Here is a 26885-nt window from a genome sequence, read left to right as displayed (position 1 = left end):
CGCAGCTCGGCTCTCCGCTAGGTGGCCCCGCTCCATTACTCGGCCGTCTCCGGTTGCGCGTGCGCAGGTCGAGCGGTGGCTGTAATTGGCTGGGGGAGACGGCGCGCGGTTCCCTGCATGGGCAACCTGGTGGCGCGCCGGGGGTATCCCGGGTGCCCGGTTTCCTTCCGCGGCGCCTGCGGGACCCAGAGCCAGCTGGGACCCTCGTGTCCGCAGGCCCGGGGCCGGCGACGGCCGCTGCTTCCGTTCGGCTCCCAGCCCGATGGAAGAGCCTCCCGGGAAGCCACTCAGCTGTGAGGAGAAGGAAAAGGTGTCCTGGGTGTGCGGGAAGGGCTGACTCGGAACTGACTCCTTGCCTAAGATCTTAGGCGTGTCTTTGTTTCCTCGACCGTCCAGGGGTGGCCGTGACCTCTGACCTACGACCTTGAGCAAATTTTGAAGAACTAAGTCCCTTTTGACATCCTCCCCACCCCCACACACTCTCAATCTTGGCTTTTCCCACCCATTCCCTTAAGAATTCTCTGAACAGCCTGATGCTTCAGACCTTTTGGCGCGTGTGTGGACGGAGGTGGGATGTTTGGAAGGATGTGGCTATATTCCCTACCCCCCCCCAAAATAGTGTGGGTTTTTTTGGTCCACGAATGGTATAAGCCGAATGGTTCTGCAACTTCCGTTTTACTTCTCCAGGTTTCATCCATGTTAATGTTAACCTACCTTACTTTTTTTTTTTTTTTAAGATTTTATTTATTTATTTGACAGAGAGAGATGACAAGCAGGCAGAGAGGCAGGCAGAGAGAGAGGAGGAAGCAGGCTCCCTGCAGAGCAGAGAGCCCAATGCAGGGCTCGATCCTAGGACTCTGAGATCATGACCTGAGCCGAAGGCAGCGGCTTAACCCACTGAGCCACCCAGGCGCCCCTACCTTACTTTTTGAAGTTCTTCATAGTTTTATGTATTATGAAAGTGCCATCTTTTCATTCGGACATTACTCTGCTGAGAGACTTTTAGGTTGTTTCCAGCTTTTGCTTCTACAGCAGTGCTGCTCTGACCAATCCTTACCCATGCCACTTTGTGCTCCTGCTGATGATGTTAGCCTGAACGTATCTCTGCTCGCTGTTCCAGGCACTGTGCTAGATTCTTCATTCACATTAGTTCATCAGTCCTCTTATCCCAGCCTGCCTTCCAGTGGAGGCCGAGATAGATCATTTACAAGTCAAGAAGATAGTTCTTAAACGTTGATAAGGTTGGTGGTAAAGAGGACCCTGTGGGAAGCAAACTAGCTTAGAGATGAAGAATATAGATTCTAGAATCCAACTACCTGGCTTTTGATCATGCCATTTATAACTGTGTGATCTTGGACAAACTGCTTTTCCTCTGATCTTCCCAAAGCTACCTCCTTCCTCCTTTAGGTCCGGGCTTCAATGGTAGTCCTCAGAAATTCCTCTCTGGCCACGCTACCTAAAGTAGCTCAGGCACTCTCACATCTCCCTGTTGATCTGGGTGTAGAGTGCCATGTGATATCCTTTAGTCTGTGTATTCATCTTCTTATTAATTATCTGTATCCCTCACTTGTTAAGCTTGACGACCCTAGTTCTAGCATCCGAGACCATAACTGAGAGTGGTTATCAGTTTTGTTCCAGGTACTACAGATACCAGGACCATTAACTGACAAGAGATTCATCTGTTGGATGAATGTCTGAGGATGACAGCTCCTGCCACCGTCAGGGATCTCACAGTGAGATGGAAGGAATCAGAAGTAAACAGACAGCAGAGTATATAATAAGTATTGTGATAAAGGAAGCACAGCAGAGAGGTGGAGTGTCCCATCTGGATTTCAGGAAGGACCTAGAATAAAAATCGAAGTTGAGGCTTGGGGAATCAGTAAGACTTAGCAAAATGATTTGGGGAGGAAATGCTCCACATGGTAGGAAGTGTTTAGGTCAAGGTGCTTAGGTGTTAGAGAGCTTGGTGCTTTGTGAAAACTAAAAGTAGTGTGGGACCTGCTACTTCCTCCTCTACCTGTTGCTGAGGGACCTGCTAAGCACTGCTTACTCGGGTCTGATAGGCACTGTATCCCTTCTCTCTGACTCCGCCTTTCTACCTGCTCAGTATTGTTTGCTGTTTTTCTTCTTCCAGTTGAAGGAAAAATTAGCTTTCTTGAAAAGGGAATACAGCAAGACACTGGCCCGCCTTCAGGTGAGTGAATCTTAACTCTCTCAAACTGAGATATTGTAGGATGAACTATATGCAAACAATTCTTCGTAATAATAAAGCTTTAAAAAAATACTTATTTTTCTTAAATTTGTTCCTTGAGCTGCTTTTGTTTCCTCTAGCGTGCCCAAAAAGCTGAGAAGGTTAAGAATTCTGTAAAGAAAACAGTGGAAGAACATGATTGCTTGCTCCAGCAGGAAATTTCATCACAGCCGAACCACTCAGGTAAAGCTAGCCTATTTGCTTATGCTTGCTGTATTAAAGTGTATATATAATTCAGTGGTTCATTGTATATTCACAGGATTGTGCAACCGTTATTATCATCTAATTCCAGAACATTTTCACCACCCCGAAAAGAAGCCCTGTACCCATCTTACTGCCAGCCCCTGGCAACCCCTAATCTACTTTCTGCCTCTGTGGCTTTACCTGTTTTGGACAATCCATATGAATGGAGCCATGTAATATGTGATCTTTTGTAATTGACTTCTTTCACTTAGCATCATGTTTTCAACAGTCATACCTCTGTACTTACATCCAAGCCTGCATTAGTACTTCACTTCTTTGTGCAGCTGAACACCATTCCATTGGATAGATGTGCCACAATTTATATATCCATTCATCAGTGGATGGACATTTGGGTTGTTTCTACTTTTTAGTTATTACGAGTTTTGGCCATTATGCTGCTATGAACATTCACATGTAAGTGTTTGTGGGGACCTATGTTTTCGGTCCTTTTGGGTTTATCACTAGGAGCAGAATTGCTGGGTCATATGGTGATTCTCTGTTTAACTTTTTGAGAATCTGCCAAACTGTTTTCTGCCATGTCAGTACCATTTTACATTCTTACCACGATGAGCAAGGGTTTCAGTCTCTGCACATCCTCATCCATACTCGGCATTTTCCATTTTTAAAATTACAACCATCCTAGTGGATGTGAAGTGGTCTCTAATTATGGCTTGGATTTGCATTTCCTAGTGACTAATGCTGAGCATGTTTTCATGTGCTGTTGGCCATTTTTATATCGTCTTCAGAGAAATACCTAGTCCTTTGTCAATATTTTAATTCGGTTATTTGCCTTTTTGTTGTTGAGTTGTAAGTGTTCTTAATGCATTCTAGCTATTAGGTCCTTATCAGATACACACTTTGTAAATATTTTTCCCGTTCTGCAAGCAATGAACTATTCTTTTGGTTGAATTGTTTATTTGGTTGTTCTTTCCCCTCTCAGCGTTTAGAAAAAAAAAAAAATTAAGCATTTGTATATGTACAAAGAAAAAAATCTGGCCAGAAGTATTCTTAAAAACAATAGTCATGGGCACCTGGGTGGCTCAATCAGTTAGGCATCTGCCTTCGGCTTGGGACGTGATCCCGGAGTCCTGGGATGGAGCCCGCCATCGGGCTTCCTGCTCAGCAGGGGAATCTGCTTCTCCCCCTCCCCCTGCTCATGCTCTCTCTCATTCACTCTCTCTCTTTCAAATAAATAAATAAAATCTTTTAAAAACCAACAACAACAATGATCATTATTCATATTAATAGGTATTTATAATCATAAAATTGGAGGCTATTGAAGTTATTAAAGTTACTTGAACAGAAAAAAAAGACATGAAAAAAATTAGGTGAGATGGTGGGGGAAATGGGAAGATGTTGTTCAAAGGGTGTATAGTTTCAGTTATGCAGAATGAATAAACTTTCATATACAGCATGGAACCAACAGTTAATATTACTGTATCATATACTTGAAATTTGCTAGAAGAATTGATCTTAAGTGTTCCTACCACACACACACAATCATAACTATGTGAAATGATGGATATATATTTTTTTAGGATTTTATTTATTTGTCAGAGAGAGAGAGAGAAAATGGCAGGCAGGGGGAGAAATAGGCTCCCTGCCAAGCAAGGAGCCCAATATGGGACTCAGTCCCAGCACACTGGGATCATTATCTGAGCCCAAGGCAGATGCTCAACTGACTAAGCCACCCAGGCATTCCTGGAAATACTTTTTTAAGATATATTTATTTGAGAGAGAGAGAGAATGTGGGGAGAAGGGGCAGAGAGAGAGAGAAAATCCCAGTCCGACTCCCACTGAGCACTGAGCCTGACAGAGGGCTTGATCCCATGCCCCGAGATCATGACCTGAGCCAAAATCAAGCATCAGATGCTTAACTGACTAAGCCACCCAGAAATGATGGATATTTTAATTAGCTTGATTGTGGTAATGTTTCATAACATATACCTATATGAAAACATCTCAGTGTGTACCTTAAGTACATACAGTTTTATTTGCCAATTGTACCTCAGTAAAGCTGGAGAAAAAAACTAAAGAATTAAAAAAAACAATCTTCCCTTTTGTATTTAAAATAAAATATCTCTGCAAAAAAAAAACTAAGGAAAGATGACTGCAATATAGATTATCTTTTAGCTTAAAACCATATTTTCCAGCACAATTCTGTTTGTTTACATTTCCCTAAAATTACTAGTGTATTAGAATATTAAAATTTGAACTTTGAGCTGCCTAAATGAAATACCATTGACTCTTTCTTAAATAACGTAGTACTTTTTTTTTTTTTAAGATTTTATTTATTTATTTGACAGAGATCACAAGCAGGCAGAGAGGCAGGCAGAGAGAGAGGAGGAAGCAGGCTCCCTGCAGAGTAGAGATCCCGATGTGGGGCTCGATCCCAGGACCCTGGGATCATAACCTGAGCAGCAGGCAGAGGCTTTAACCCACTGAGCCACCCAGGTGCCCCTTTTTTAAAGATTTTTTTTTTTTTTAAAGATTTTATTTATTTATTTGACAGGGAGAAATCACAAGTACACTGAGAGGCAGGCAGAGAGAGAGAGAGAAGGAAGCAGGCTCCCCGCTGAGCAGAGAGCCCGATGCGGGACTCGATCCCAGGACCCTGAGATCATGACCTGAGCCGAAGGCAGTGGCTTAACCCACTGAGCCACCCAGGCACCCTTTTTTAAAGATTTTATTTGTTTATTTGAGAGAGGGAGAGTGAGAGAGAGAGCATGAGAGGGGAGAAGGTCAGAGAGAGAAGCAGACTCCCCATGGAGCTGGGAGCTGGATCCGGGACTTGATCCTGGCCATGACCTGTGCCAAGGGCAGTGGCTTAACCAACTGAGCCACCCAGGCGCCTCGTAAATGTAGTATTTTTATATAATATTTTAAAATAAATAATGGAATTTTTTGGGCTTCATTTAAAAGGAAATTATTTATTCTAGAAATTTTTTTTTCTCAGAACATAAAAATAAAATATCTCCTTATGACACGTTACAAATCAACACCCATCTGGATGAAGAAACTGGAGAAAAGACACCTACCACACTTGACGTTGAACCTGAGTCCTTCAACCCTGGACATGGCCCTGTGGAGGAACTACATATACAAAGAACAGGTGATATCCAGGAACATTTTCCCTACCAGGTCAGTGGCTCTGGTGCTGAGAAAAGGCAGAGTAAGCTGCCAGGGAGAAGAAAAAAGCAGCAGAAGAGAACATATACTGCACAGGCAAGAGAATCTTTCTTTGACGCGGATTCATTCCTACTCTCTGAGAAAAGACTAAAGAAACAGGAGGAAATCAGTAGAGAAAATCCTAGGACACCTGTAAATGAAAGAACTTGTCCTTTAGGTTCTACGTCTGACATTCCTAGTTCTCGAGAACCAATGACAGAGACTAACATTAGGGGTATATTAAGTCCACCAACTGCCAAACCACAAAGGGGTGTCAGTGCTCTAATAGGAGGAAATAATTTCTCCAGGGTTCCTACGGTTGCTTCATTTACTCTGTCAAATAGCAGTAGTGGTCAGCACCTTGAACATAAGCCTCCTAAAAGTGACTGTGAACTCACTACTCACAGTATAAAAAACATTAACCCTGCTTCACCTGTAAACGTAGAGGCACAAGGCAGAAGCATGACGGTCTCTACGGATAACTCAGAGGTAAACAAAGCTGTAAGTGCAAGTGGCCAGCTGCCCAGAAGTCCTGAGTTAGAGGCAAATAATTCATACTCTGTAAAAGAACTCACTTATGATAACTTACCAGCAAATGAAAACCAAAACTTAAAAGGACAGAATCACACAGAGGAGTCTTTACCATCTCCCCATAACACTCTTGAAGGTAGAAATGAAAGTCTTCAGGAAAAGGAGGTTTTAAGTCAATCTACGAGTCTTAGCCCAGAAGTAATCTCCCCTGCTTCTGCAGAAGGTCAAACACATTCTTGTACAATGGTCGAAGGCCTTCTGTTTCCCGCAGAGTATTACGTTAGAACGACACGACGCATGTCAAACTGCCAGAGGAAAGTAGCACTGCAGGCTGTCATTCAGAGTCATTTGGGTGTCAGAAAGAAAGGTTTTAAAAATAAAAGTACGGAGGAAACAAAAAATTTAAACCTTTGCAGTGAAGAAACTGACCAGAGTGAACTTAGGACATCAGGCACACGCACAAGACAACTAAGTTCAAGAAGACCTGAGAAATGTCTCTTGTTAACGGAGGTCAACTCTCCCACTGGGCCTACTGAAGCTAACCTTCCCAGGAAGGCAGTTACCCAGCCATCTGGTAGAAGACACGGAGGAAAAAGAAAGACAGTCTCCCCACCTGTATTAGATCATCATCTACGACTTTTGCCAACTCCTGGCACAGCAGGTGTTCATAGATCCAAGGAAGAAGTCACCTTACACGAAGATCTGGATGAAAAAGCAATTCATCATTGTAAGAAGAAAATTAAAGGTAAATCAAGGTGTGGTTGATGATGGTAACCAATACATAATACTTACTATGCTCTTGATAGGTTTTTTTCCGGTTGTTTTTTGTTTGTTTGTTTTAATTTATGTGAGAGACAGTGCAGGGAGGAGCAGAGGGAGAGAGACAAGCTGACTCCATGCTGAGTGTGGAGCCCAGGGCAGGGCTCAGTCTGATACTGTGACTTGAGCCAACACCAAGCCCGATGCTTAACTGAGCCACCCAGGTGCCCTGCGCCTGCTACTTTTTTTTTTTTTTTTAAAGATTTTATTTATTTATTTGACAGCGATCACAGGTAGGCAGAGAGGCAGGCGGAGAGAGAGGAAGGGAAGCAGGCTCCGTGCTGAGCAGAGAGCCCGATACAGGGCTTGACCCCACCCCGGATCATGACCTGAGCTGAAGGCAGAGCCCCTAACCCACTGAGCCACCTAGGCGCCCCTGCCTGCTACCTTCTAAATATTGTGCAGATACTAACTATGGAATCATCAGAGCAACCCTACATGAAGTAGAATCTATTTTTAGCCGCACTTTACGGACTTAAGAAACTGAAGCACAAGGATCCTAAAGTGATTAATTCATGCAAGTGACAGAGCCAGGATTCAACCTTGGCTCTGTGGTACCAGAATTTGTGAATGTGGTTGAAACATTGACATTGAAAGGGAAAATATATTAGATATTTACCTTAAATTAGTATTTATTCGGGTACAACACAATTTATCCATAGAGAAAAGTTTTATAATCTATAGAGGAAGTGTTCAAAATGTATATCAGAGTGTGAGTCCACTAACAAACTATCTTAAGAATGACCATGTGGGGGCACCTGGCTGGCTTAGTCCAGAGAGCACAAGACTCTTGATCTTGGAGTTGTGAGTTTGAGCCTTCCTTACATTGGGTGTAGAGATTACCTAAAAATAAAAATCTTAAAAAAGGGTGGCGGGGGGGATATAATTGTGTAGTAAAATGCAATACGTCTGAGCAACTTTTTTGGGTAACATATCTAATATAGCCTCTCTGCAATCTGTGGGACATGAGATTTTGGAGGTTCGCAAGTGACAGTTTCAATACTTTTATTCATTTACTCTGGAGTTTTCATATTTGATAAAGCAGGCATAACAACTAGGTAATTCACTCTGGTTCTGTATTAGACAACAGCAAAACTTTCTTACTGTTAAGGGCCAAATAGCAAATATTGTCTTTGTGCTCCATCATAGCTAGTCAAGTATAGTGGGAAGGTAGCCACAGACAAATATGAATGTGTTCCAATAAAACTTTATTTACAAAAACAGGCAGCTGACTGCTCTATAGCATTTGGACATAATTAATTTTTAATTAATTACAAGACCATAATCATTTTGACTTTTTTTATTGGAATCTTTAAGCCAACAAGAATATAAAGTAATCAGAAAGTAGGACATTCTAATAATAAACTAGAAACATTTTTTATGTACTTTGAAATAATCTGCAGTGGTTTTAGTAACCTGCTGCTATATTAAACATTTTTCTTTCTTGAGGAAACCTTCACATTACATAAAATTAACCATTTTGAATGAAGTTAATAATTCACTGGCATTTAGTATATTCACAGGGTTGTGCTACCAGGACCCTTACCTAGTTCCAAAGCATGTTCATCACTCCAGAAGGAAACCCCGTGCCCCTTAAGCACTTCCTCCCCTTTTCCTCTCTCTACCCCAAGCCCCTGGCAACCACCAATATGTATTCTATCTTATGGGTTCACATGTTTTGGGTATTTCATATTAAAGGAATTAATAGACTATGTGACTAATAAACTATGTGTCTGGCAGCTTTCCCTTAGCTGGTTTTTGAGATTCATCCATGCTGCAGCGTGTACCCTTACCTCATTCTTTTTCTATGGCTGAATAATACCCACTATATCTATGTGGCACCGTTTATTCATTCATTAGTTGATGGATGCAGCTTTCCCCATCTTGGGTACAACTCCAGCTTCTGGCTCCCAGGCACGCTGTAACAGAGTGTCTGCAGAGGTGGTCAGGCGAACTTGCTCTACATTTTGAATGGTATAGAATGCCGGCTGCTTTAAGAGTAGTAAATTAGCCTGCTTGAAATTTACTACTTCAGTGAGACGAGCCAGCATTTTGTAGACTGTACTCTGGGAGCCTATTGGAATCATGTTTTATAGTTGGAATCATAGTGTTTTATTTGTTTTAAGATTTTATTTATTTATTTGACAGACAGAGATCACAAGCAGGCAGAGAGGCAGGCAGAGAGAGAGAGGGAAGCAGGCTCCCTGCCGAGCAGAGAGCCCGACGCGGAGCTCGATCCCAGGACCCTGGGATCATGACCTGAGCCAAAGGCAGAGGCTTTAATCCACTGAGCCACCCAGGCACCCCAAGGAATCATAGTTTTTTAAGAGCAGAAAGGACTTTAGAGTTTCTTAGTCCAGTTCCCGTAGGAGACACCAGGGAAAATGAAGTGAACTGACTTGCGCAAAGTACCAGTGGGTCAGTGGCAGAGCTGGGACTAGACACTGGTCTTCCTTCACTAATGCAGTCAGCACTATACTGTTTTTTGGTACTGCGAAAGGAGAACTGCCAGGTAGTCACCAAGCTGTGGCCGGCTTTTGAACCATTCATGGAGGTTTCAAAGTCCCGGAGGGGAAGAGTAATGAACATTTTGTGCTGCCATGGTGTTTAGAAGCTCACACTCTGTTGGGTATTGGTATTTGTTGTTATTGTTGTTCCTTTCTATTTTAGAGAAGGACAATCATTGTCCAAAAGAGGACTCCCTTTCTTCCAGAAATAATGCTTATCTAGCTTTGGATTCTGCTGCATTCACGGTTTCGTTTCAGGAGAATGAACTGCTAAGTTTAAAGGAACTGTCATCTTTTCTCAAAACCACAGACTTTCAGTTACCCGATGAAGTCTTTGGACCTCTTAAACTTGAAAAACTGAAGTCCTGTTCAGAAAAACCAGAAAAAGTTGAGCCTTTTGTATCAAACATGTATGGACAGAAACACCTTAAGGAGGGAAACTGTAGTGTTTTAGAAGAACTGAGTCCTAAACAAATCAATACTGAAATGGAGGACTTGGAAGAGGAAATTATTGTTCTCCCGGGAAAAGCACAAGCTAAAACGTCAGACCTAACAAGCCGGTCTCAGAAGAAGGGCCTTTCTTCATCTGTATTACTTTTTACACCTTTAAATACTGGTGCCCCCGAGGATAATAACAGGCCCACAGCAGAGATGTGCTCGCCCACTTTCCCCATCTTAGGCACTACTCCAGCTTTTGGCTCCCAAGCACACTGTGAAAAAGTGTGTTCAGAGGTTGGGCCAACTTGCTCTAAACCCCAACTTCCTCACTTAAAAGACAGTGATTGGAAACAATGCGACGGTTGGGCCAGCCCATCAAAATCAGATGGCAGCCTGGTTGTGTCAGGTAGAGGACAGCCTTCCTGTGACTGTGATTCTGGTCCCTGGGCAACCCCTTTTCCCACCGGGTCAGTCACTCTCAAAGACAATCAACTGTGTGGAAATCCACACCCAGAGTCAAGGAAACAGGTATAGTCTGCTTCCCTGGTGAGATTTTCTATGGAGAAATGAAATATCTTAGTGAGTTTGGATAGCTTAATTTTTTTTTTTTTAAGATTTTTATTTATTTATTTGACAGACAGAGATCACAAGTAGGCAGAGAGGCAGGCAGAGAGAGACGGAGAAGCAGACTCCCTGCTGAGCAGAGAGCCCGATGCGGGACTCGATCCCAGGACCCTGGGATCATGACCTGAGCCGAAGGCAGAGGCTTTAACCCACCAAGCCACCCAGGCGCCCAGCATGTGACTGTCTTACACGTTGGCTTCTCAGTGTTTAAGAGTACCATAACATGTCTCTGATAGACTTCACTGTAACCATTAAGTTCAGTTGGACAAAGTCAAAGTTAAGAATGTATTTTTTAAATATGGGGGATCCGTTCCCTTTGTCATTAAGGAAGCAGTTGCATATGGAGGTTGGCTGCTTTTATCAGAGAAAATAACACATACTGGGTAGACATTGATGAAGAATGAGCAATGCAGGAAGACATGTATAAAGCTTAGATTAATGGTGTGACTTTTATTTCCACAGACTGATGTAGCAGACCTTCCTGCTTGTAATAGCTTAAACCCAGGCCACCTTCAGTTGGTTTCAAAGTTAAAGGTCAGAAGATTTTTCCTTTATGTCTTGTGTCTTACATGTGGAAAAAAAAAAGTTAATGAATTGCTAGGAAAATTGGGGAGAATTTGATCTATAGCTTCTCATGTTTTTTTTTTAAAGATTTTATTTATTTATTTGACAGAGATCAGAAGTAGGCAAAGAGGAAGGCTGAGAGAGAGAGAGAGGTGGAAGCAGGCTCCCCATTGAGCAGAGAGCCCGATGTGGGGCTCGATCCCAGGACCCTGAGATCATGACGTGAGCCGAAGGCAGAGGCTTAACCCCCTGAGCCACCCAGGCATCCCTCAAAGCTATTCTTGCATTGGTTTTAGTAACTTCATTTTTAAAAGAATCATTTTTTCTAATTTATAGGTAAATTTCATTTGCATTTTCTAATTTATAGATAAAAATTTATTTTTTATTCTAATAGGGTTTGGGTTTGTTTGGGGGTTTTTTTCATTTTTGTTTTTGTTTTTGTTTTTTTTTGTCTGTGTGTCTTTAGTTATACTTCTCTCTCTCCCTAGTCTCTATTTTCTCAAGTATTTTATTGCCTGCATCAAACTTAAGAGATTTTCCATTCTTTGGGTCTCCCCCAAAAAACTAGCTTTTGCTTGTATTGAGTGCTAATTAGGTTTTCTTGGTTTCCTATTTATTTCTGTTACCCTTAATAGTTGCTTCTGTTTTTCATTGTGCTTACTTTCCCGTTCTTTTGCTAACGTCTTGAGCTGTTTTCTTTTTTTTTTTTTTTTTTTTTTTAAAGGTTTTATTTATTTATTTGACAGAGAGGAATCACAAGTAGATGGAAAGGCAGGTAGAGAGAGAGAGAGAGGGAAGCAGGCTCCCCGCTGAGCAGAGAGCCCGATGCGGGACTCGATCCCAGGAGCCTGAGATCATGACCTGAGCCTAAGGCAGCGGTTTAACCCACTGAGCCACCCAGGCGCCCCTTGAGCTGTTTTCTTATTCTATTTTTATTTTTCTTGGTTTTTTTTTGATCAATGCCAATATGATTATAAATTTCATTTGGAAATGCTACTTTAGCCATGCTCTGTGTGTTTGGGTGCATGGTGCCCTCTTTGCTCATTTGGAAACACAGTTGACTCTTGAACAACATGGGTTTGAACTGCAGAGGCACAATTACATGCAGACATTTTCTTTTGCAGTAAACAGAGTACAGAATTATATATATGTATTTTTTCCTTTATGATTTTTTCATAACATTTTCTTTTCTATATACTTTATTACATATAATATATAATACATATAACATACCAAACATGTATTCATTGACTATTTATGTTATCAGTAAGGCTTCCTGTCAGTAGTAAGCTATTAGTAATTAAGTTTTGGGGAAGTCAAAGTTTACATGCAGATTTTTGACTGTGTGGGAAGTCGGTGCACCTAACCCCTACATTGTTCCAGGGTCAACTGTAGTATGTTGTTTCAGTTTTATAACCTCTTCAACCCGTGGGTGTTTCATCAGGATGTTTCATTTCCAAATGGGCAAGATCTTAGGGGCTATGTTTTCTGATTAGATTTGAATCTGTTCCATTCTGGAACTACATGCTATACATTTTTAGATTTATCATGATAGAAGTGGGGGAGGCAATTTTTTTAGTACATAATTTTTTTTTTAAGATTTTGTTTTGTTTTAAGATTGTTTTTATTTGGGGGCGTCTGGGTGGCTTATTAGGTTAAAGCCTCTACCTTCGGCTTAGGTCATGATCTCAGGGTTCTTGGATCGAGCCCTGCGTCCGGCTCTCTGCTCAGCAGGGAGCCTGCTTCCTCCTCTCTCTGCCTGCCTCTCTGCCTGCTTGTGATCTCTGTCAAATAAATAAATAAAATCTTCTAAAAAAAAAAAAAGATTTTATTTATTTGACAGAGAGAGAGATCACAAGAAAGCAGAGAGGCAGACAGAGGGGGAAGCGAGAGCCCAATGCGGGGCTCCATCCCAGGACTCTGAGATCATGACCTGAGCTGAAGGCTTAACCCACTGAGCCACCCAGCGCCCCATATTTTGTTTTTGAGTAATCCCTTCACCCATCGTGGGGCTTTAACTTAACAGTCCCAAGATCAAGAGTCACAGGCTCCACTGACTAAGCCAGCCAGGTGCCCCACTCTTTATTTTGGTCTATAGAAAACTTTACATTTTACTTGGTATTTAATCCTTATAATCCTTATAACCCAACACTTTTCATACTTATTCTTTTCATGAAACAGACCCCAAGTATGGCCTTAACGTAACTGTGGTTGCTGTTTATTTCAGAATCCTTCTGGTTCCTGCTCGGTGGATGTGAGTGCCACATGGTGGGAAATAGCAGGTTTCAAGGAGCCATGTATCATAACTGCCTGTGAATATGTGGTTTCTCTTTGGAAACCACTTGATACTTGGCAGTGGGAAAAACTTTATTCCTGGCAATTCACAGAGGTAAGTCAGAATCTTGGAGCCGAGTGCGGTCTTTATCAGCGTTCACATGGTAATGTAGATGGGCAGCTACCGAGAATGGGACCCACGACCATGCAAGACAGAACTGACATGGGTCCTTTTTCCCACCATTTCATTATGAAAATTTTCAAGCATAGAGAAAAGTTGTACAGTAAACGCCCATACACCCACCATCTAGAATAGAGTGAACCTTGTGCTTTGTTTATTTTTATTTTTTTAAATTTTATTTATTTATTTGACAGAGAGAGATGACAAGCAGGCAGAGAGGCAGACAGAGAGAGAGGAGGAAGCAGGCTCCTTGCTGAGCAGAGAGCCCGATGTGGGGCTCGATCCCAGGGCCCTGAGATCATGACCTGAGCTGAAGGCAGCGGCTTAACCCACTGAGACACCCAGGCGCCCCTGCTTTGTTTATTTTAATCACAGTTTTTGAGAAATGGATTTTTATGTTGGACATATTTGAGTAGCTTGGAATTTTGTGTCTTTTCTAACTTCTAAACTTGCTGAGACCCGTGTTCCTTACCCCTCACCAAAGCATTGTTCCTGTTTCTTTTCTTTTTTATTTTAAAGATTTTATTTATTTATCTGACAGAGAACACAAGTAGGCAGAGAGGCAGGCAGAGAGAGGGGGAAGCAGGCTCCCTGCCAGACCTAGAGCCCGATGCAAGGTTGGATCCCAGGACCCCGAGATCATGACCTGAGCCAAAGGCAGAGTCTTAACCCACTGAGCCACCCAGGCGCCCCCTGCTTCTTTTCTTTCTATATTTTCTTCTAGTCCTTGTCCACCTTCAAACATAACATACATGCTTGCAATCCTGGTGTGCTTAAAATTTTTAAATTGGCCTTTTCTCACTTAAGATATGAACATTTTTCCTTGTTTCTACATAGTCTTCATACTTTATTTTTAATTTTTTTTTCAACTTTATGGAAGTATGATTGACAAAATTGTAATATACTTAAGGTGTATAATGTGATGATGCAGTATTTTATACACTGTGAAAGAACTCCCCCAATCAAGTTCATTAACATGTATCAGCTTGGGGTGCCTGGGTGGCACAGTCCTTTAAGGCCCTGACTCTTGGTTTTGGCTAAGACTGTGATCTCAGGGTTGGCGCTCAGCACAGTCTGCTTGGATTCTCTTTCCCTCTGCCCCTCCTTACCCCGTGCACTCTCTATTAATAAAGAAAACTAAACAACAACAAAAAAATCAAAAAAACATATATCCACTCACATAGATTTTTGGGGTTTTGCTTGTTTGTTTTGTTTTTTGGTGTGAATGCTCATGATCTACTCTTAGCAAATTTCATTGTTCTCCAGCACAGCCACAGCCTCTGGCACCATACTTTCTTTGCATTATGATGCTTAATAAATATTTATTTATATGAATTAACTTATTATTTTTTAAAATAAACTTATTTTAAGATTTTTCTTTTGAGACAGAGAGAGAGAACACGAGCAGTGAGGGAGAGGTGGAGAGAGAGAGAAGCAGGCTCCCTGCTGAGCCGAGAGTTCTACAGGGGACTTAATCCCAAGAACCTGAGATCATGACCTGAGCCAAAGACAGACTCTTCACCAACTGAGCTATCCAGGCGCCCCTGGGATAAACTTACTTTAAATGGCTTCACAACATTCCATTTGTCCACATGGCAGACTTTATTTAAATTATTCCTTTATTGTTAGAAGTGTAGATTGTATTAAATAAACGCTACCACACACCTGGCTTTGTATAGGCTTATTTTGATTTACAGCTTAGAGAAAGGGTGTTTGCTAAATTTTCTCACCTTTGTTTGCTATTTGAAACTGTCCTGGTGCAATGAGAATAGAAGAGAGTGTGACAGATTTTGGAAAATTTAGCTTAATTAAAAGTGAAACTACCAGGGCGCCTGGGTGGCTCAGTGGGTTAAAGCCTCTGCCTTCGGCTCAGGTCATGATCTCAGGGTCCTGGGATCAAGCCCCGAGTCAGGCTCTCTGCTCAGCAGGGAGCCTGCTTCCCCCTCTCTCTCTGCCTGCCTCTCTGCCTACTTGTGATCTCTCTGTCAAATAAATAAATAAAATCTTTAAAAAAAAAAAATGAAACTACCAAGTATAATTTTTGACTTTTTTATTTTATTTTAGGTTCCAGTATTACAGATAGTTCCAGTGCCTGATGTTTGTAATCTCGTGTGTGTGGCTTTGGGAAATTTGGAAATCAGAGAAATCAGGTATATAATTCTCAAGGAGTAGTTTTTTCTTTTCTCTTTATCTTTGTCTCTGTCAGCTTGTTTTAAATGCAAGTTATTACCTAGGCTTGAATCTTAGAATCTAAATTTAGGGACAGGTGGATGGCTCAGTTGGTAGAGCATGCGACTTTTGATCTCAGGGTTGTGGGTTCAAGCCCCATGTTAAGTATAGAGATTACTTAAAAATAAAACCATTAAAGAAAAAATCTAAATTTAGATCCAAGAGAGATTTGTTTTAAAAAACCCTATCAATGGGGATGCCTGGATTGTTCAGTTGGTTAAGCAGCTGCCTTCGGCTCAGGTCATGATCTCAGGGGCCTGGGATCAAGTCCTGCATCAGGTTCCCCTCCCAGTGGAGAGTCTGCTCCTCCTCTGTCTGTCCCTCCCCCATTCGTGTTCACTCTCTCCCTCTCACTCAGAATAAACAAAAATCCTGGAAAACAAAACAAAAAAAAAAAAAAAAAAAAAAAACCCTATCAATGGAATGATATCTCTGACTGAAGTTTCCATTTGAAATTGGAACTTCAGGGTACCTGGTTGGCTTAATTGGTTGAATTCTGACTCTTGATTTCAGCTCAGGTCATGCTCTCAGAGTCATGAGATCAAACCCTGCATAGGGCTCTGCCTGGGCATGGAGGCTGCTTAATATTCTCCCTCTCCCTTTGCCTTTTCCCCCTTTCTAAAAGATAGATAGATAGATAGATAGATAGGACCTTAGTCCTTTCATATTGAAGGCTAACTTCTGACTTCTCCACATTTTCCCTTATACTTGGTTTTAGGGCATTACTTTGTTCCTCTGATGGTAAACGTGAAAAGCAAGTATTACTGAGTTCTGGAAATATAAAAGCTGTGCTTGGCCTGACAGAGAGAAGGCTAGTCAGTAGCAGTGGGACCCTTTGTGACCAGCAAGTAGAAATCATGACATTTGCAGAAGATGGAGGGTAAGATGGTTGGTTTTAATTATTAAAAGAATGCTTTTATCACAGGCTTTCAGAGAAAGATCACTAGCCTATCATTTTTCTGGGCTGTAGGTGTTGTATAGCAGGTTCTGCCTCAACACTAGGCTGTATCGTGGAGGCAGTTTAGGGAGGGGGAAGCTCAGTGTAGCAGGAGGGAAGCCAATGGAGAGGAGAGACTCAGCAAATGAAGTTTATTCTTTCTTTGTTTTTGAAATCTCTGTTTACCCCTTAAAAAATCACAAAGGTCTTAGGACCTAGACTCTTTTTTTGTTCCATACTTGGTTCCCATTGCTTCAGTTACTATCTAGATGCTGACTACTTGCAAACATATATTTCTAGCTCTGACCTCTTTCTCAGCCTCTGGACCTGCTGGTCTAATAGATCTCTTGTGGGTATTTCAGATTCAACATGTTGAAAATGGAACTCAGAGCATCCATTGTGTCTCTTATGTGCTTGTTACATTTTTTGTGGTTATTTATCTGTCTCTTGTAATAACAGAGGGCATGGACCTTGTTTGTTGTATTTATTCCTGACTGTTGTAGTAATCTAGGCAAGAGACAAATAATTGCTTGCTTAAGTTAGCCAGGTATTAATGGAGATGGGGAGAAGCAGACAGATTTGAGAAAGAGGAGGCTAACATCATTAGGGCTTGCTGGTTGAGTAGGTAGAGAGGAAGGAAAGAGAGTAATAATGTCCAGGTTTCTTTGTCACCTGGGGAGACAGTGATACAATTTGCTGAGATGGGAATGCAGAAAGAAACACAGGGTTTAAAGAGACAGATGGCAAGTTTAATTTTGGCTATGATGAATTTGAGATGCTTGCAAGTATATCCAGGTAGGTGATATGAAAGTAATTAATTGTAGGAAGTTTAAGATACACGTTTTCTAATTTTTTCTGGTATTAGATGAGTATATATTATGCGTGGTTCAGTAATAATGTACAAGGGCTGTTTAGAAACTGCTTTGGTACAAGGTGCTGATTTTTAATACTGTTTTAAATGCAGAAGCAAAGAAAAAAGATTTTTGATGTCCCCTGAAGAGACTGTACTAACTTTTGCTGAGGTCCACGGGATGCAGGAAGCTCTGCTTGGTACCACAATAATGAACAACATTGTTATTTGGTAAGATTTCTCTCCAGGTCCTCCATTTTCTCATCTGTAATATAATGCTAATTTCACAGGGTTGTTAAGACTAGATAGGAGACTCTAAATATAATTGTGTTTTGGGGCACATGGGTGGCTCAGTTGGTTAAACGCCTGACTCTTGATCTCAGTTCAGGTCTTGATCTCAGGTTCATGAGTTCAAGCCCCACTTTGAGCTCCATGCCCAGTGTGGAGCGTACTTTTAAAAAAAAAAAGTTATCGTATTTTTTTATTTGTTTTTTACTGTCAGATGATACGTACTTGTCTCAATGAGAACATCATATTAATTCAGAAATTATGAAAAAAATCAGCCTGAGTAGACTATTTTAAAATAAATGAAACTTTAGTCTTGTGAAAAAGGTACAGTTGGAAGTGCCTGGGTTTCTCCATTGGTTAAGCATCTGCCTTCAACTCAGGTCATGATCCCAGGGTCTTGGGATCAAACCCCATATCAGGCTCCCTGCTCAGAGGGAAGTCTGCTTCTCCCTCTCCCACTTCCCTGCTTGTGTTCCTGTTCTTGCTGTTTCTCTCTCTGTCAAATAAATAAAACCTTAAAAAAAAAAAAAGGTACAGTTTTTTCTGCTTCTGGTTAATGGCTTTTATCAGGTCAACTCTCTTACCTCAGGTAACTATAAACCCTGAACAAAGTATAAAAAACAACTATCTGAAAGCACTGGAGAATGAGAAAAAGAAAAAAAGATACTGGAGAGGGTTCAGCAGGAAATATCAGTGGGCAAGTATCTTGTTCCTACAGTTTTAGCTAGAAGGCAAGCCCTAGTCTGTGCACTGGGAGACTGAAAGCCTGATAGAAAAGCTTCTGTCCTACTGGCTTAAAGAACCAAAGGACAGAATTCAGGGTGACCACAATAGCTAGAAAGTAGGGAGAGAAATGCCCAAAAAGAGAGAGCCAGAGAATAAGCCTCAAGTTTTGGCTCTAATATTTACCTTGTGATCTGGCTGTCCTATAAACTGCATGTACACAGAGTGGATTGAAGCAGCCCAGGTAAGGCAAAAAGAACTGAATTGAGTTTTCAGCATTTGGAATTTTAGTTGAACCAAATTAACTGTTTACTAGGTGAAAACAATCAATATTCTTGAGAGGAATCTAACAGAATCCAGAGTTTATGTGACATGTTCTTTTCTTACTTTCTTTTTATTTTTTTTTTTAAAGATTTTATTTATTTATTTAACAGAGAGAGATCACAAGTAGGCAGAGAGAGTGGGGGAAGCAGGTTCCCTGCTCATCCGAGAGCCCGATATGGGGCTTAATCAACCAGGAGCCTGGGATCATGACCTGAGCGGAAGGCAGAGGCTTTAACTGACTGAGCCACCCAGGCGCCCCTCTGACATGTTCTTAATAATGTCTACAGTACAATCCAAAATTACAAAATATATGCTTTTAGAGGAACTAAATTAATGAATTTGTGATAGAAAGACCAGAGTCAAGGAGTCCCTAGCTACCTCTCTTTCCTGATCCAGGGAGAACCACACCCAGTCAAAGGCATTTTCAAAGTTAATTTGTATTAAGACGATAAGTTGGATTTTTTTTTCTCTCTCTCAAAAGCCTTCTCCTTTAATTGATTCCTTAGGGCAGGATGGATCTTGGTAAGAGGAAGTTGTGATATTAATATCCTTGCTACCTTACCTCTTCTGCCTTGTCCAACCCTAACCCTCTAGTAATAAACCAGGAAAGCATGGTCCTTGAGAGAATCTTTGGCCCCTCCCCACCAGGGAGCCTCTGAAGTTGACCGTGTTAATAATCTGCCAGGAGATCCTGTTTTCAGACGGCCTACTGTCTAGAGCAACAGATTTCCACTTCTGGCACTTTGCTCGGTATTTGCACATGGAGGTCTTATTTGAGGACAATGTGCTTTACAAAAGTTGTCTTTCCTATTCTTTCCATTATTTCAATAGTCTGGACCTTCATTATATGGTTCCTGGACTATTAATATAATCTAGTAATTGGTTCCCTTTCCGTCAATGAATATCCCATCTCCAGATCTTCTATTATACTACTACTGTATTAACATTTTTTTCCCAACCCTTCCTGCTTTCCCTGAGGAATAAAACCTTCAGGAAGGCCCACATTTGTTTGCTTTCTTCACTGCCTTTTCCTCAGCGCTTTGGGGAAAGATGTTCTCCAGCCGGTCGGTACGCCTTAGCGCCCAGCCTTAGCCCCGGCCTTAGCCCCCGGCCTTAGCCCCGGCCTCAGCCCCCGGCCTTAGCCCCAGCCTTAGCCCCCGGCCTTAGCCCCGGCCTTAGCCCCCGGCCTTAGGCCCCGGCCTTAGCCCCGGCCTTAGCCCCCGGCCTTAGCCCCCGGCCTTAGCCCCCAGCTTTCTTCCCATCCTTCACTTCTCCCTTTTTCTTAATAGTAACCTTTTGGCTTTTTTTTTTTAAGATTTTTTATTATTTGATAGAGAGATCACAAGTAGGCAGAGAGGCAGGTAGAGAGAGGGGGAAGCAGGCTCCCTGCTGAGCGGAGAACCCATTGTAGGACTTGATCCCAGGACCCTGAGATCATGACCTGAGCCGAAGGCAGAGGCTTAACCCACTGAGCCACCCAGGCGCCCCACGGCATTTTATATATAATGGATCACAACAAAATTGAGGTTGGGGGGGAACCTGTCTACTTAGTCTAAGCTTAAGTGTGAGTTTAAGCGGTATCTTCAGCCCCATAATTGCCTTGAGCAACTAGTAGTACTAGTAGTACCTCAGCCTTCATTGACCTTTCCCTCTCCGAATTCATATTACCCTTGTTTTTTTTTTTTTCTTAAGTTTTTAAGTACTGCCCTTATAGGCTAATTTGTATCATGGAAGTTCTTGAAGATAGGTACATATCTTCTATTCTCAGTGCCTTAGTTCCTTGTTTAGGGTACTTAAAGATGTATAGATCATAGGCTCTATCAAAAGCTGTCATTTTGGGGCGCCTGGGTGGCTTAGTGGGTTAAAGCCTCTGCCTTCAGCTCAGGTCATGGTCCCAGGGTCCTGGGATTGAGCCCCACATCGGGCTCTCTGCTCAGTGGGGAGCCTGCTTCCCCCTACCCCTGCCTGCCTCTCTGCCTACTTGTGATCTCTGTCTGTCAAATAAATAAATAAAAATCTTAAAAACAACAACAACAACAACAACTGTCATTTGCCATTTGGGTTCTATATACTTTTATATTTACACATAGTAGTTGGTCACCTTTCCTGTTTAACTGCTCAGGGGTTAAACGTCTAAAGCAATTCATGTTATACTCAAGGAACCTCTTGCTGAAGCTCTGGACATTTAATCTTGGTCAAGCTATATTAGCTGAGCACTCATCTCTCAGTCATTTAATAGACACTTGAGTCTCTACTTACATACTGCTTTCTGTGAAGGATTAGACATGAGTCCTCATTCCAAGGCCTCTAAGGTCTAGTAAGTAAATGAGATTGCTTTATAGTTCCAAGTGTACGAATCCAGTACAGTCCCCTTACAATTCAGACAAGGTCAAAGTGAGGGAAATTCGGACAGTGCTTTGGGACTCGGGGAAAGAGCAGTTACTAAACATAGAGCATGTGCTAACCTCTGTAGGCGATAAACCCCTTGGTGTCCCTGGCGAGGAAAGTCTTGCATAGGCACGCAAGCACTGAGTTTCCCTCCTTCAGTTTTTACACACCCAGCGTGCTCCACAGAAAGTTCTGATGTATTTGTTGAATGAATACATGACGCTGTATTACAGTGTATATTAAATTAAAAATGAAGCATATGGACAGTACCGTAGGGAGGTAGAGGAGAGGAGATTTCTTTGGGTTGACGCAGACTGGGAGAAGTGAGAGAGTCTAGGTTGAGCTCCTGCCGCTGGGAGGAGGCAGGACACAATCAAGGCCAGAAAGGAATGGAGGGGCATTGGGGGTAAGAGGGTTGGGAATTGGTCAGTAACGGCGAGGGCGTTGGGAGTCTAGCTTGAGCGAAGGTGCAGAGCCAGGAATACGCATAGTGAGGAGCGGTGAGTTGTGGAGTATGGCGGCACTGGATTCGTGAGGATTATAAACACCACAAAAAAAGAACATGGACTCTTGTGGCTGATGAGAAGACAGCCAAGGGTTTTTCAGCAGTGGCATCCCAGGACAGAGCGATGACCAACATCACAAATGCTCAGTAATGCTAAGGAGTGGTTCCAACAGACTTTTTCTCCGTTAAATTCACCCTCTTCTCTCATTTTTCATCGCCTTCGTCTTCCTGTCTCTCTTTATTACCTTGGTCTAGCTCTAGAGACAGAATTATAAATCTTTTGAGGTATAATCTCCCATCTAATTAAATTTGGTTTCCTGACCATTGTCTTCCATAGAAAATTTAGGTATAATAAGAAGTGGGACAAAATCATAATGCTAGAGCCATACTGTGTACCTGATTTCAAATGAGAAAAGGGAAAACTTTTCTCATGGAGTTTGGAGACATTTTACTCCTAGTGACATAGCAGATTCCATCTAAGGCTGAACTGTCAAGTTAAACTACTGGCAATGTTAACCAACAGTTCTTGTTTATAGCTGAGTCTGTAACTAAACAAAACTAAGGTACCATGTCCCTTAGTTTCTTCCTTGGTCACCTCCTAAAGGATACTGTGATAAATATGAGAATATTATGTGAAAACCAGTATGCTGGAAGAATGTTATCAGCTTATTTATTTTTGATGTCTAAGGAATTTAAAAACTGGTCAGCTCCTGAAAAAGATGCACATTGGTGATTCCTACCAAGCTTCAGTCTGTCACAAAGCCTATTCTGAAATGGTAAGTAATCTGTTGGGACTGCTTTGTTTCTACTTTGTGTTGCTGTTGGTCTCACTGAGTAAGAGCAGTAGCTTACTAAGAGGTCATTAACAGACCCTCTCTGTTGCCTGTTTTTTTGTTTTTGTTTTTGTTTTTTTTTCAAAATTGGGTAACAGGGTTTGTCCTTGCTTAAATTCATGGATGAAAATAAATATTGGTATAATATGATGGCTTGGTGAATTTTCTGGCTGTATGACCTAAGGAAAACATTTATTTCTAGCTGTGAATTTGTACCAAGAAATATCATGCCTGTTACCAAACTTGGCTCGCAAGCACATTGCCATAAATGATGTATCCTATGACTGAAGGCCCTCAGAGAGGATGATTAAATGGTTCTAGACATGTATGTCCCTTAGGCTTTAGTCTTCTCACATAGAAACGAACACAGCTTCTCAGCCACTGTGTTAGTAGACTTGGTTTACGGTCTAGTATGGACATCTGAACGGGCAGAAGGCAGCTTCCCAGGAGCGAGGGGTAACCCTTAAGTACCCACCATTGAGCCACAAGCAAAGGCAGTAACAGGTAGCTCCACGCTTGTGTGGAAACTGACTTTCCCAGCCTCAGTGGTAGCCCTGTGCACATCAGCACCCCAGGCTTAGAATGCAGAGGGCACCCTTTTCCCTAAAATCTGTGGAATTGAACTCAAAAGTTGTATGATCTTAGATACAGTCATAGTATCTTGAGGCTTTTCTTTTTTTTTTTTTTAAGATTTATTTATTTGAGAGAGAGAGTGGGCTGGGTGGAGGGGCAAGGAGAGGGAGAGGGAAACTTAAGCAGACTCCACTCTGAGCACAGAGCCTGACATGGGGCTCGATCTCACAACTCAGATTCCCACCTGAGCCAAAACCAAGAGTTGGGCGTCTAACTGACTGTGCTACTCAGGTGCCCCGAGGCTAACTTTTCTCTTCCTTAAAATAAGAGGCTTGGTTTCATCTCTGGAATTATTACATTTCCCTAGTAGCCATTAAAATGACTTCCTGGGCGCCTGGGTGGCTCAGTGGGTTAAGCCGCTGCCTTTGGCTCAGGTCATGATCTCAGGGTCCTGGGATCGAGTCCCGCATCGGGTTCTCTGCTCCACGGGGAGCCTGCTTCCTCCTCTCTCTCTCTCTGCCTGCCTCTCTGCCTACTTGTGATCTCTCTGTGTCAAATGAATAAATAAAATCTTTTAAAAAAAAAAAAAAAAAGATCTTTAATAAAATGACTTCCTATCTTTGTTATTACAACATTAATGTCTACCTGATAGTGAAACATTTAACACAGAAATGTATGAGATAGCACATAAAAAGTTGTGTGAAGTTCCATGAAGCCAGCCTCTGGAAATAAGCTAATATTTTAGTGTAGGAATCAACAAACTTTGTAAAAAAAGATCAGGTGGCTAAAAAAAAAAAAAAGATCAGGAGGTAAATATCTTCGGGTCTGCGGGCCACTGGTCTCTGTTGGCACCTGCTCTGCCCACTGTGGCAAAAATTCTGCCATAGACAAAATGAAAACACATGGGTGTGCCCATGTTCCCTGTAAACCTTTTGGGACAATAAAACATTCCAGAACTTGAATTTCATACGATTTTTACATACATCACAAAATATTTTTTTTTCCAACCATTTCAACATCCAGAAACCATTCTTCGCTCATGGGTCATACAGAGATGAGCCCTGAGCCAGATTTGACCTTTGGGCCATTGTTTGCCAATCTCTAGTTAAGTATATGGCATCTAGCCTTTTCTTGACTTGGGTTTCTAATTATAAAAGTAATTCATTCCCATTGTAATAATTCAGTCAGGGCGCCTGGGTGGCTCAGTTGGTTGAGCAACTGCCTTCGGCTCAGGTCATGATCCCGGACTTCCAGGATCGAGTCCCGCATCAGGCTCCCAGCTCCTTGGGGAGTCTGCTTCTCCCTCTGACCTTCTCCTCTCTCGTGCTCTCTCTCACTCATTCTTCCTCAAATAAATAAATAAAATCTTTAAAAATAATAATAATAATAATAATTCAGTCATTCTAGAAATGTAGAAACTAGAAAGGAATGTTATTAATCCTAATATGGTTCTGTAATTAATTTTCCCCATTTTACTGCCAAAGAGAATTACTTTCAGTATCATACGTATCTGCGTGATATGTATGTGTCCACACACCATGATGTTGTGAGAACATGTCATCTGAAACCCAGGAAAGGCCTGTAACACATTTTGCCACAAAGACAACCGCAGATGATGGTGTCTGTCTTGGGTCACTCTTGCTCTTTGAGTGCAAATAGGCTACCTGCAGACTGGCCTAAAAATCTAGTCCCCACTTTCAAGATGATTTTTATGGGAAAACGTGTTCTGAGTTTTCAAAAGCCAAGTTACCAATGAGTATCTGTAGGTTGGGGACTCCCTCTGCATGTTTCTATGCCCTCTTTCCCTGTGATGGCGTTTTCCCAAATGGATGGCATGAGATTGGTTGTATCTAAGGTGGAGGAAGTTAGGCCGCTGGGTTCCCACCTGCAAGGCTGGCTGTGAGCCCTGTTTTAGAGATGCCAGAAGTCCAGCTCGGTGATAATCTCAACAGTGGTTTTTTTTTTTGTCTGATTAAATCCTGCATATTGATTATTCTTGTAATTCTTTGGTTTTGTCTCTGCCAGCCCTTTCTTTCCCTCTTGCTGACTTATTTGGTTATTAATTTTTCTCTTAAATTAGGGGCTCCTGTTCCTTGTTCTGAGCCACCCTTGTGCCAAGGAGAGTGAGCCGCTGGGAAGCCCCGTGTTTCAGCTGATCGTGATTAACCCTAAGACAAGCCTGAGTGTGGGTGTGATGCTCTACTGTCTTCCTCAAGGGCACGCTGGAAGGCAAGTGTGTGCTCCTGCTCACTGAGTGTGACATTTTGGAAGGCACTTGTGCAAATACAAAAACCAGACATCTTTGTGTCACTTAGATGAACGGACTCGGGTCGTGGTCTCAGGGTCCTGGGATCAAGTCCCCTGTCGGGCTCTCTGCTCGGCAGGGGCCCTGCTCCTCCCCTGCCCCCCACCTGCTTGTGATCTCTCTCTCTGTCAAATAAATAAATAATCTTAAAAAAAGAGAGAGAGAGAGGGCAGAGTAAGAGCAAAGACGCTGAGGTGCGCGGAACTTGGCCAGTTTGAAGAGCGGCAGGCAGGCAGGCTCCTGTGAGCTGGGGTGCAGGTAGTACAGGGACTGGACATGTGATTGTGTCCAAAACGACCTCGTGCTGGCGGGCAGTCCTGGGCTGGCAAATATGGGCATCATACTACTACAGATTTTTGTTCTTGTGGTTGCTTTGGGAAGCATGATTTTGACTTAAAGAAAAAAAAAATTCTTTTGATATGTGATTTGAATGGTCTCTTCTCTGCTTGATACTAGGTTCCTGGAGGGAGATGTGAAAGATCATTTCGCAGCCGCAGTATTGACTTCTGGAACAATTGCCATTTGGGACTTACTTCTGGGTCACTGTACTGCTGTCCTCCCACCTGTCTCTGATCAGCATTGGTCTTTTGTGAAATGGTCAGGTACAGATTCCCATTTGCTGGCTGGACAAAAAGATGGAAATATATTTGTGTACCGCTACTAATAAGATAAGATGAAAACACAGCGTTCTGGATTTTTTGACCAGTGAGTACGTTTTAGAGTTGTAATGTAAAGAATATCTGGGAGACATTTAAAATAATTACTTACATTAATTTAGTCACATTTTTTATTCTGATGGTAGTGGCACCACTGATCTTGAGTGTTCATTCAGATTTACTTTGGGAGAAATGATTTTAGGTTGATTTTTGTTAATTCCTCACATCTGCACGTTTGCTTTTAATGGTGTACATAAAGCTTCAGATATTAATAAATATTTATTTTGATAATTCTGGTTGGCTTATTTTTTTTTCCTATCCTTTTATGATCATTTTCAGAACTAGTTATTTTACAACTGGAATACTTAGTAATGCTCGCATAATAAGTAAATTTCACTTAACTTAGGATACTAATGTGCAGTATACTTTCTATGCTATTGGTAATGCCTTATTTTTACATACCTACTAAAGGTAATAGAAAGCCTGTTAAGGGGCGCCTGGGTGGCTCAGTGGGTTAAGCCGCTGCCTTCGGCTCAGGTCATGATCTCAGGGTCCTGGGATCGAGTCCCGCATCGGGCTCTCTGCTCAGCAGGGAGCCTGCTTCCTCCTCTCTCTCTGCCTGCCTCTCTGCCTACTTGTGTTCTCTGTCAAATAAATAAATAAAATCTTTTAAA

At 42.0% G+C, this 26885-nt stretch overlaps 1 protein-coding gene across 6 annotated transcripts; it reads left to right on the top strand.

Annotated features, from left to right (window-relative positions):
- Positions 1-64: 64 nt before the first annotated feature.
- On the top strand, positions 65-26502 carry PALB2 (partner and localizer of BRCA2). Of its 6 annotated transcripts, none has more exons than XM_032328173.1 (13): positions 65-293; positions 2135-2194; positions 2332-2434; positions 5451-6938; positions 9683-10485; positions 11044-11115; positions 13373-13534; positions 15665-15750; positions 16548-16709; positions 17731-17847; positions 22533-22620; positions 25331-25479; positions 26012-26502. In XM_032328173.1, the coding sequence occupies exons 4-13, from the start codon at positions 5876-5878 to the stop codon at positions 26217-26219; spliced, it is 2910 nt and encodes a 969-aa protein (XP_032184064.1). In that variant the 5' UTR covers positions 65-293; positions 2135-2194; positions 2332-2434; positions 5451-5875; the 3' UTR covers positions 26220-26502. The 6 variants fall into 6 exon arrangements, with proteins under 6 accessions (XP_032184064.1, XP_032184062.1, XP_032184063.1 ...); XM_032328171.1 differs by having other exon boundaries at positions 172-310; XM_032328172.1 differs by lacking the exon at positions 16548-16709 and having other exon boundaries at positions 172-310.
- The last annotated feature ends 383 nt before the right edge of the window (positions 26503-26885 follow it).

This window comes from Mustela erminea, chromosome 20, assembly GCF_009829155.1.
Source record: "Mustela erminea isolate mMusErm1 chromosome 20, mMusErm1.Pri, whole genome shotgun sequence".
In the NCBI taxonomy this organism is placed as follows: domain Eukaryota; kingdom Metazoa; phylum Chordata; class Mammalia; order Carnivora; family Mustelidae; genus Mustela; species Mustela erminea.
This window is presented reverse-complemented; position numbering and strand designations above follow the sequence as displayed.

Bases quoted from the DNA above. Each gene is read 5' to 3' on its own strand.
- PALB2 (XM_032328171.1), top strand. From the start codon at position 263: ATGGAAGAGCCTCCCGGGAAGCCACTCAGCTGTGAGGAGAAGGAAAAG. The intron at 2,195-2,331 runs GTGAGTGAATCT...TGTTTCCTCTAG, and splicing joins AGACACTGGCCCGCCTTCAG to CGTGCCCAAAAAGCTGAGAA. The intron at 25,480-26,011 runs GCAAGTGTGTGC...GCTTGATACTAG, and splicing joins CCTCAAGGGCACGCTGGAAG to GTTCCTGGAGGGAGATGTGA.